At 31.0% G+C, this 12,264-nt stretch overlaps 1 protein-coding gene across 1 annotated transcript; it reads left to right on the top strand.

Annotated features, from left to right (window-relative positions):
* Positions 1-864: 864 nt before the first annotated feature.
* Positions 865-5,873, top strand: LOC138348178 (MADS-box protein 04g005320-like). The gene is made up of 13 exons (XM_069296798.1): positions 865-1,046; positions 1,159-1,212; positions 1,311-1,329; positions 3,181-3,212; positions 3,388-3,394; positions 3,843-3,926; positions 4,312-4,409; positions 4,499-4,664; positions 4,755-4,820; positions 4,928-4,993; positions 5,090-5,157; positions 5,434-5,668; positions 5,772-5,873. The coding sequence occupies exons 1-13, from the start codon at positions 865-867 to the stop codon at positions 5,871-5,873; spliced, it is 1,179 nt and encodes a 392-aa protein (XP_069152899.1).
* Positions 5,874-12,264: the final 6,391 nt, after the last annotated feature.

Below are 12,264 nucleotides of genomic sequence, written 5' to 3'. Positions count from 1 at the left end.
TAAGGGATGGGTGGTGCCAAAAAGGTAGTGAAATAATACATAATATTATGTCGTTTTTTATTTTTCAATTGTTCTTAAAAATAAATGTTTTTCTATTTTAGTATTTTTTTTTTATGTGACACTACTATTTAAAGAAGTCAAATGGGATGAAAGAGCAAAATTTGAGGTAAGTATACTAATTTATACATAGGCATACGTATAATGTAAAACATTTTGGTTGATTACTTCATTTTTTTTCAGTGTAACTTTCGATTATCATCTTCTAATTGACCATAACCATTTTTATTATTAATTTTAACAAGTAGTTTTGTAATATTATGCTCATTTACAATGTACTTTATTTCTCCATTATTTAGAGTGTTTTCCTACCAACATAATTTGAAATTTTAATATCAATGACAAAATTTTGCTCACTATATTTAATTTTGTTCTTGATATATTTTAGTGTAATTGTGGGTTATCAGGTTCTTTTTTAGTGGACTTTTCATTTTACGTTATTTTTTTCAAATATTTGTACTAATAATATAACACACACACTACTTTTTTTTTATATAGTATTATACATTTATTATTAATTAATACAATATTCACATGTAAACGCATAGACTTAAATAATACTATCTGAATGTGAATTAATAATTATGATAATTTAACCTTTAATAACAAAGTCACACGACCATATCTGAATTAGGTTGACCAACTTTTTTATTTATTTCATATTTGACTTTAATAGCTTTTAGCCCTTATAAATTAACTACTTTGGAGCCTCCTCTTTCCGTCATTGTAACTTTCATACACTTCACACAACACTCTAAGTTGTTATTCCTTTCAAGGGAGAGAAGACTCCCTTGAAAAAACTTCAAGATGGATAGAAGAATTGAGATAAAGAAAATAGTAGAGACGACAAAACGTCAAGTTGCATTTTCTAAGCGGCGTACTTGTTTACTAAAGAAGGTGAAAGAGATTGCAATTTGCTACGATGTGGACATGTTGTTTGTCGCGTTCTCGCCTGCTAATCGACTCAGTAAATTCTGTAGCCCAAAGAGGTATTATATTTACAATCGATACCTAGAGAAATTATCGTTACATCGTGCTAGGTATTAATCTATAAAACCATTAGCTAGATTAATTTTCTTACTAAATTGTTACTTTTTGTAGAATTAAAGACATGCTTCAGCGCTATATTGAGCTTCCGGTTGAGAGGATATTGACGTACATGGACTAATCTTAAATATATAGAATTGATTATTATTTTTTACCGTAGCACTAACTTATGAGTTCTTTTATTTTTTTTCTCTTGTTTGGGTTAGTCACATGACTGATGTTCAGGTACTTACTCTTTCGCAAATTTACTCTACTCATTTACATACTTATTGTCGATATCTATTTGTAGAACTTTTTATTTTTCTAAAATTATGTCTTATTTCTTTTAATGAGAATTAATTCGTATAATCTTTATATAAATGTGAAATTAATAAACTTTGAATTTAAACTTTTTACTCGCTCATTTCAATTTGTTTAATTTTTTTAGATTGTTTTGAAAGAATTTGTCAACTTAGATTTTGTGTCTAATTCATACCACAAAAGTAAAAGGAATGAGGATTGCTCAAATCTTATTAGGATTATCACCCCCACCCCCTTCCACGCCCACATGTGGACATTGTTTATTTGGGATTGCGTTTATCATCCCACTTCATCCGAGCATTCTTTATCTGGCATATCATTTACCCCCTACCCACCCCCACCACACTCAGATCCATATATCTTTTATCTCGAATTCCATTACCCGATCTAGAGTGTGATTTTCACGCCGAAACTATTCCATTTCCTAGGGGCCGCATCGGTTTTTGCACTGATCATGTGAAGTTAGGCCATGTGCCTAATTCACACTCAAAATTTATTGAGTGTGGGGGGGGGGGGCAGATTGCATAAGTTTTATAAGTAGATCAGGATTCCATTTATTTAGTGACGTGGAACATTCAATTCTTGCATCAGAGTGTTTGTTTTTCTTTTTCAACAACTCTTTTATTTTAACTTTCTGCATAACATGTTTATGATCACAAAATAAAGGATATATTAAACACATTCTATTTATCTTTAGTTTAAGATCATAAAATTGAAAACTATTTTTTAAATTTATTATATTTTATGCCGATACAAAGTCAAACAAACAAATAAAATTGAATCAGTAATAATTAAAAAGTTCTGAAAATGACATCATTAATATTAATTGATTTATAATTTGCTAAAACAACATTTTTTGGTTTCAAGTTAAGAAGTGTGTAATTAAAACAGAGTTGCCATGAAATTTAATTATTGGGATCAATTTTACCAACCATTATTAATATATTTTTTGGTATATTAATGAAGGAAAAGGTGGCAAAATTGGGACAATTGAACCACATCAAGGGAGATGCTCGAAAACTACAATTTCTTGATAAAAAGTCTGATCTCTTACCTTTCTCGTACTCCTTTATTGTTGGATTAATTTATTTTCTCTCTCTAATTACATATTATTCAATAATATTTAACAATGTAAATTAAAAAAGAATATGTATAAGGAGATTAAAGAACGATGAAAATGGAACCAAATAGAAGCTCAATTTTTTTTTTCAAAATGAATACTTTGAGGATTAGAAAAGATATTATGGCTAAATGAGTGAAATATTCAATCAAATAAAAATGCTTATTAAATGAAATCTATAATGGAGAGGGGTAATAACTTCGTGCTTTTCAATTGATTTTAAATTTTAGATGCTTACTTTATAAATGAATTGACTAATAATTATAGAATATGAAGATAAAATTAATTTGGACAACTTATAAATTTATATAATCATACATATATTATTATTTTTATATTTTAGTACGCTTATTAAAGAAAAGAGATCAAAAGGTCTGTCAAAGCATAATTAACAAAATCTATTTTGACCAAAGAAAATTATAGACTTGCTACTTATTTTGTAGTTTAGTGTCCACTAGCTTTAACCATTAAAAACATACTTACTTGCAAGAGCATATACATAAGTGTTACACCAACAACAGCAAGCTTAGATGTAATTTGACAATTATGGTGTGAAAATAGTAAGATGTATGTAATTTTACTTTTATCTTTATGGAGTATGAAAAATTATTTTTAATTAAATCTTGGTAAGTCTCCTCTATTATTCCGTGATTCAGGCTGAAAATGTGAGCGAGCTCACACAGGTGATGTAATATAAGTGTCATACTGTTTTTAATTTATCGAAATGTTCGACACTACTACCTAGTGCCTCATACTTGATTTCTTTTGTATTAAGTGAAATTGACTATTACTAATGAATTAAACTATCTCATGATGTCTTCCTTTGGATGTTTCAACCTATTGTTGGTGTTCTATTTCTACAGGATTGAGGTGAGCACAATTTTATTTGATGTTTTATAAGTTGTTTTTTTCCAGTCTATCCGTACAATTCTAATTAGTACTCCCTTCGGCTCACATTAGTTGATCATTTATCTTTTTACACATACATTAAGAAATCATAAGTAAGAATACGATTTTACTAATTTACCCCTTCAAATTTTTTTTGAAAATTTTATAAACAAGTGTGAACACTTTCAAAAAGAATTAATTGGAAGGGTAATATAACAAAAATCTAATTAATGATTTATTGATTTAGTTAAGTGGACAACTATTTTGTAACGATGATTAACTATTATGCATCGAAGGGAGTAGTTTGTTAGTTAAGTGAGACATTGAAATAAAAATTAAGAGTAGTCTTAATAAATAAATGTTAATTAATCATTTTAGAGCCAGTGAGGAAATTGATCAATTCATTTGAACTTGAAACTCTTTGATCCAGAATTTGGAGCTACAAATAAAGAAGAGCACATTGGAATCGCAAATTTTGGATGCTAATATAAGGTCATTTGATTCAGTATCACAAGTATTTTTCTTTATAGTTCATATTAATTATAATATCAAGGTTGAATACAACAGTATCCCCATAAACTTTCATTTAGACATTTAAATTATAATATCTTTCAATTGTCTTAATATGATTCCACAGGGATTTCGAACCAGAACCAGGGCAAGGACCTTCTCTTCATCAACTCATTTTGTGTGAGAGAAACTTAGAACTCTCTCTCGAAAGAGTCAAGGCTAGAAAAGTTAGTTTTTTCACCAATTATTTTTCTTGACTTATCATTAAAAAATAATGTGAAATCACAAATTTCAAGAAAAGAATTATTTTCTTAGAAATAGTTCATCAAATCAACTCATATATATGTAATCAATAAGATTTTGATTAATGTCTAATAAATTTTGATTAGATGGAATTGGAGAAACAAGAAAAGATGGATGTTGACTTTGTTGCACAACAAACAACTCCTCACCAGTTTGATACTAATAATTGGACTAATCCATACAGGTCATTATTTTTTTCAAATAATATTTCTTTAGAAAATTTTTTTATCTCTTTATTTTCCTTTTAGAGTCATTATTTTGTTATTATTGCAGTTCAAATATCCAGGAGAGCATACTTCAATATTGGATGAATGAAGGGAAGGAAATAGCAAAGAGTTCTGGAAATTACGCATATAGCCCTTCCTTTCCGAGTTCTTCACAAAATGGGAATATACCATTTTTTCAAAGCCAAAACTCGTCACCTTATATTTCGTTGCAGGTAAAACTTTTTAAAAATGCAGTAGCTAGGACCTCCAAAAAAAGAGATTATTTTTTTAAAAAAATTGATATATTTTTTTCCGCACAATAGAATCAACAACAAAACATAATGATAGATGTACATGAGAATCCTACACAAGCATTTGGACAATTACAGGTACATTAACATTCTTAAAATATTATTCCTTGTAAAGATTTCTTTAAGAATTCAAGATATTTGTTTCAAACAGAAAATTTATATAATTATTTTTATTTGTGCAATAGAATCAGGAACAAAACATGATGGTAGATTTCCAGCAGAGTCCAACACAAATATTTGGACAATCACAGGTACATTTGTATTCATGAAATATTATTCCTTGTTAAATCCTACCCCTCCCCCCCACCCCTTTCGTACTTCACTTAATAGTTTATACATTTTTGCAGGCACAAATGACTTTTGGTAATGACAACTCTCTCTTCAACTTCTGGCAAAATATTTGTGATTCTACAAGGTTTCTTTTGATAACTTTTGATACGAGCACTTATATTGTTCACAAGATAATATTTCTTATATTTGAAAAAGAATAATAATATTAATTACAATTATAACGATCAAGGGATATTAATTAACTCTATATAAGATCAAAATATCATCATAAAGGATACTAGTAAAATAGTAATAATATAATATAAAACGAGTCAAAAACAACATGTTTTATTATTGATGTTTGTATTGTTTTTGTTTAACATGATATGATAGATAAGAACATGTTCTCTTTCTATTCTAGGTCTGTCTCGTGTACACAATTGAACAGTTTCTTCCAATTAGGGTTGGAGAATGACAATACAACTTGGAACAACAACTTGAATAATTCCTCCTCGTTTGGTTTGGAGAATGCCCATTCAAATTGGAATAATAACATGAGTAACAACAACAATTACATCAATGAATATAATGATCCTCCTTCAGTTCAAAGTGATGCAATAACTCATAATGTTAATGGATTTAACTATTCCATGGAGGTTAGTCCAAAGTTCTATTCTTATTATTATCGATCAAAATAATTTTATTTTTTTATATTATTCACACAAACAACTCATTTTAAATGTTTGTAACAATGATTAGGAGAATACTATGGGAAACATTGCTGAAAGTACTACACATGAGAATGATGCATGTGAATGGGAAGTTTTCCTCAATGAAGCTTTCAATGGAGAAGACTGTTAAAATTTAGATTGATCCATCAATAACCCAGAAAAACTTTTTTTATGTAGTTCTTTTATATTTAGTCCATATTAAAATTCACAAACTCCTAAAATTTGAGTGTTTTATTTACTTATTTCAGAATGCAAGATATCATATTTAATGTATGTTGGGTGACCTATATATGTTGAAGCGAATAATAATGACCTACGAATGTTAGAAATAAATTGTGTTGGCTACATCATATGTAGTAATACTAATTATTAAGTTGTCCACTAAGATTATATGGCTACTTCAAAATCGATTTAGACTATGGTTTAATTTGAATTGACTTATTATAAGTGTTTTAAGTTAAAAAAGCTTTTAAACACTTAATATGATACTTCGACTTTTTACCTAATGATTTTGAAAGATATTACTCATATTTGAGTTATAAATAATTCATACCTCTTAAAGAAATCTGAATTCTTCCAAAAAAAAAAATATCTCAAACCATACAAGAAACCCCAAAATAGACCGTATATACATCCTTAATTAAAACTGTGTTTGGACAAAGAGTTAAATATCTTCTATATTCTTAATGTCAAAGTGATACTATCATGCGTGTAATTACCCAGTACTTGTTCCTACTTCATGAGCACGATTAAGAGAAATTGAAATAGTTATTAGACATATATAGGATGTGTTTGATACATTTTTCATTTTTTCTATATATGGTCCATACATTTTCTCTAGAAAAAAAAAGCTTCTTAAAATGAAAAAAAAAAGACTTCTCTAATGGAAGTAGGGAAAAAGAGTTGCATAAATGACTTTTCAAGTTTATTGTCTGATCTCACCCACCCAATCTTCCCCCGCAAACACAAAACCCCAACTTCCATCCCTACCCGCCTTCACATAACTCTTTGCCAGATAACATTTTTTGCTTACTTACCAAATACTAAAAAAAAGTAAGAGAGTCACTTATTTTCAAAACAAATAAAACCTTCGTACCATACACTGAATGGAAAATATTTGACATATTAATGAATAAGGCTCTAGTTAATATTTGAATATATTGCCTCTTAAATAAAAAGAAGAGGTTTTTTCACTTCTTCACAAATCACAAGGACTGGAACAGGTAGGGAGATCTTTATTTATCTAAGCAGCTAAAACACTTCCTAGTGATATACCAACAAGATTTTGTCTAAGGTTATGACTCTGAGAATTGCTCATATCCTTCCTATGGTAATATCTAAGAATCAATCAGGTTTTAACAAATGAAGGTTAATTTCTGAGAATAACTTACTTGCTCAAGAAATAGTTCATGGCATTAAAGTTGACGAGGAAAAGGGTAACATGATTTTAAAACTTGATATATCAAAGGCTTATGATAGAGTAATTTGAATTTTTCTTATGAATGTTCTTAGAAATTTGGGATTCAGCGAGCACTCATTGGACTCATCTAACAATTGGTATTCTATAATTGTTAATGGGGTTAGACATGGTTTCTTCAACTCTTTTAGAGGGCTCAAGCAAGATGATCCTCTCTCCCCAGCTCTATTTGTTATTAGAGCCGAGACACTCTTAAAAGCCCTTAATCAACTTAATGACAGAGATGATTTCAAAGGATTTTCTATGAGCATGAATGGCCCTCAAGTAAATCACTTATGTTATGTTGATGATATCGTCTTGTTTTCCTCCATCAACAAGACATCTATCAAACTTATCATGAGAGAACTGAAGAAATACCAAGATTCCTCTGGTTAGGAAATCAACAAGGATAAAAGCTGTTTTATTACTCATCAAGATGTCAATTACAGAACTAACAAGAAAATCAAGAAGTGGACTGGATATAATCATTTCACTTTTCCTTTCATTATTTGGGGGGGGGGGGCATATCTATACCAGTAAGTATAAGAAAAATAATTTGTTTGCTGATTTGGATACTAAAGTCATCAATAAATCTAGTGTATGGCAGGATAACTTCCTCTCTCTAGGTGGTAAGACTCTTATCATTAAGCATATTTTACAATCCCAAAGACATTATACATTTGCTGCTCTTGAACCTACCAAGACTATTACTTATCAAATTGAGGACTATTTTTCAATTTTTTTTTTGGGAAAAGAGAGATGTTAAGAACAAACATCATTGGTCTTCCTGGAAAAATATGTGCTATCCTATTGAACAAAGTGGTTTGGGCTTTAAAAGACTATGACATTTGAAAGGCCTTCACAGTCAAGAGATGGTAGAGGATGAAGACCATGAATAACTTGTGGTTCTACTTTATGAAGGCCAAATACTGTCCTAGAACCAATATGGTGGTCAAAGTTATTAACTCAAAAAATTTCAATGCTTGAATAAATTTGCTTCATATTAGGCCAATTGTGGAACAAAGTATCAAATGGGAAATGAACGAAGGTAATGCATATTTCTAGTGCGATAACTGGCCTAATAAGGGTCCTTTATCCAACAGAGTCCGATTACAAAGAAAATCTGGCATCAACATAGTATAATAATTTCTCCAAGGTAATGGATGGGATCGAGACTTTCTAAGGCAGGTTCTTCCTGAGAATCTGGTGAAAGAATTGGTTCAGATTGATATTGGAGATATGAGAGATAGAGACAAGTGCATATGGAGTCTAAATTCAACTGGAAATTTCTCATGCTTATCGTCGTGGAACTTTATTAGATAGAAAAAACAAAAAGAACCTATGTATAATCAAATTTTGGGAAAATAAATTCCATTTAAAATTTCGTTCTGTATATGGAGAGTTGTGAAAACAAAACTTCCCATTGATAGCATTATCAAAAGTTTTGGTATTCAATGGACAAGAGGTGCTCATGTTGTAGGGATACTCAACTAGAGACTCTTGATCACTTGTTCACTACTAGTGATTTGGCCATTAAAGACTGGAACTATGTGACTAGACCTCTTGGTATTACTCATAATGCCAATACTGTGGAGGGGGTTCTTGATTATTGTTGGCAAACAAATTCTAGGAGTGAAGTACACAAGAAGTTTTGGTAATCGAATGAGTATGGAGTACTATATAATGAATCTAATGGAATTACTTGAATTTAAAACTGTTAATGGTAGTTAGGTAATTGTATAGTGAATTATTTAAACTTCTTGTTAGTCGGTTATGAGTGAATAGTGACGTGATTAGAAGTTTATAAATAAGTTTCAGTGCTTCACTATAAACATACTTTTGATGCCTATGAAATATATCTTTCATTCTCTTTTCTCTGTTATGGTTCTCCATTGATGAATAGTGCTAGACTTTGTATATGAGTTTTAACATGGTATCAGAGCGTTGGTCATGATTGAATGATCATTGTATCCTGGATTACATATTAAAAATGGCAAAATTTGATCACAACCATGCTTTGTTTCTTCATCCTTCAGATACTTCTTGAGTAGTGAAAACAGTTTTCATGGGATATTCTAGTGAAATTATGGGTTACATACTATATGATCTTGTCAGACAAAAATTCTTTTTGAATAGGGATGTTATTTTTCATGATAACCAATTTCTATTTAAAGCACTTATTAACACAGATGTTCATACTGTGTCTGATAGTTTTGCTTATCCTAATGTTTTTTCTAATCCATATTCTTCTATAGCTTCTGATCCTCATCCTCCTATCGCTACATCTCCACTTCCTGATCCATTACTACATAATCCTGTAGCTCCTGCTTCTACCTCCCCTAATTCAATTCATACTCCAGTCTCTCTTCCTACCAGAAAATCCATAAGAACTTCTAATCCTCCTCTATGGTTGGCTGGTTATGTCACCAAACCTATCTCCAATTCTACATTATATCCTTTAACTAACTATGTTTCTTATACAAATTTTGTCACAATCCCATTAACACTATCTAGGTGTTTTTTTCAACAGTTCTTAAGCTTGCTTCCTATCAAGAGGCTATTAAAGACAACAGATGGGTTGAAGCCATGTAGTCTGAAATCCAGGCTTTTCATGATAATCATACTTGGGACCTGGTGCCCTTACCTCCAGGGAAGGTTTTGATTATCAGGAGACTTTTCCACTGTAGTCAAGATGACTACAGTAAGGACTGTTCTATCCTTAGATGCTTAACAGAACTTGCTTATTCATTAATTAGATGTTTATAATGTTTTTTTACAAGGTTATTTACATGATGAGGTCTATATGGAGTTACCTGAGGGATTTTCAATCCAGGGGGGAGTCTAATGGGATGGTATGTACACTTGTAAGATACCTATATGGACTTAAACAAGCAACTATACAGTGGGATTTAAAGTTGTCTGAAGAACTGTTAAACGCAGGTTTTATTCAAAGCAAGTTGGATCATTCACTATTCATCAAGAAGCAAGGAACACACATTGTGTTGATTTTAGTCTATGTGGATGATATGTTGATAACAGGAAATGGCTTGGCACTCATTGAACATACAAAAGAATCATTACACAAGGCTTTTAAGATTAAATATATTAGTGATCTTATGTATTTTCTTGGTATGGAGTTCAGCACATCTGGAAATGGTATTTTGATCAATCAAAGAAAGTATGCATTGGATATTATTTCACAATTGGGATTAGGAAATACAAAACCATCTTGGACACCACTATAGATGAATATAAAGTTGACAATACATGAGTTGGATGAACTACAGGAAACTCGGATGATGAATTTCTTGACAATAAGGAACAATGTCAAAGTTTTATAGGGAAAATGTTATACTTAACATTAACAAGGCCAAATATTGCCTTCTCTATTCAGACTCTTAGTCAGTTCTTGCAGCAACCAAAAAGATCCCATTGGGAAGCAGCAATTAGAGTGATGAAATATGTGAAAAGAGAACCAGGTCTTGCTATATTATTAAGCAGTACAAGAGCAAACAAATTGAGTGTGTTCTGTGATGCAGATTGGGTATCATGCCCCAATACTAGAAAGTCAGTTTCAGGTTTTTTGGTGAAGCATGGAAGTTCTTTAATATCATGGAAATCAAAGAAGCAAAAGGTTTCCAGGAGTTCAGCAGAAGCTAAATATAGAAGTATGGCCAATGCAATATCAGAAGTGGTATGGATCACAACATTGCTAAAGGAATTGGAAAATGAAGTCAATGAACCAGTGTTGATATTTAGTGATAGCAAAGTAGCGTTGAAAATAGCAGTCAATCGTTTGTTTCATGAGAGAACAAAACATTGTAGAGATTGATTGTCATTTTATCAGACAAAAGATACAAGAAGGGTTAATAAAGACAGAATATGTGAATTCTAAGGATCAACTGGAAGATATATTAACTAAAGGTCTTCCTAGACAACAACACGAATATTTGATAGGCAAGCTTGGTGTGTTGAATGTTTTTATACCCACCAGCTTGAGGAGGAGAAATTAATCTAATGGAATTAATTGAATGTAAAACTGTTAGGGGTATTTAAGTAATTGTATAGTGAATTAGTTAAACTTCTTGTTAGACGATTATGAGTGAATACGTGATTAGAAATGTATAAATAATCTTCACTACCTCACTGTAAACATACTTTTGATGCTTTTGAAATATATCTTTCATTCTCTTTTCTCTGTTATGGTTCTCCATTGATGAATAGTGTTAGCCTCTGTATATGAACTTTAACATTATATGCTTGATTGCTGAAAATTATAAACCAAGAATCACTAGCATCACATTCAATTGGACAAAACCTCAAGGAAACATATGGAAATTGAATTCAGATGGTAGACTCATACCTGGACAAGGATTGGCTGGAATAGAAGGAATCGTTAGGGAAAAAATGGAAACATGGTTATGGATTTTGCTAAATATACCCAATTTTCTACTAACAACTCTTACGAATTGCAGGCAGCTTTACGTGGAACTGAATGGTGCTAGGACAACTCAAATTCTTGCATAATTTTGGAGATGGATAGTCAAATAGCAGTGAATATGGTCAAGGGATTGACTCCAATGCCTTGGACTCTAAGGAAAAAAGTGAGAAAAATCCAAAAGAAGATACAAAATATGAATTGTGAGATCATCCATTGCTTCAGGGAGGCAAATTGTGTAGTTGACGCTCTTGCAAGACATGCCACTACAAGGGACATGGATTATATATTCTCAAAGGAAGAAGACATGCATGACTCAAATGTAAGACCAATGAGAATGGACACACTCAATCTTGCTTCATTTAGGTTTAAAAAATAAAACACTTGGGATGGCACTACGAACCACCTTGAATGATAGTAAGGGAATGCTTATTCTATTTTATTGATAGAAAATGGCTTCCCTTCAGGAAACTCTCATATGAGAGTCGTTACTTTCATTGAGTAAACTTCCCCTTTTTGGTGTTATTTGGGATGAGGTTTAGGCAATATGCCCCCCTCTCTTTTGTAAGTGATCTTAGTAATAAAATGTTTATTATTAGGCGTTTAAAAAAACATCCCTAAATATTT

The sequence above is a fragment of the Solanum lycopersicum genome, chromosome 4, assembly GCF_036512215.1.
Source record: "Solanum lycopersicum chromosome 4, SLM_r2.1".
NCBI classification, from domain to species: domain Eukaryota; kingdom Viridiplantae; phylum Streptophyta; class Magnoliopsida; order Solanales; family Solanaceae; genus Solanum; species Solanum lycopersicum.
Note: the sequence above shows the minus strand (reverse complement) of the source record. Positions and strands in the feature narration are given on the sequence as shown.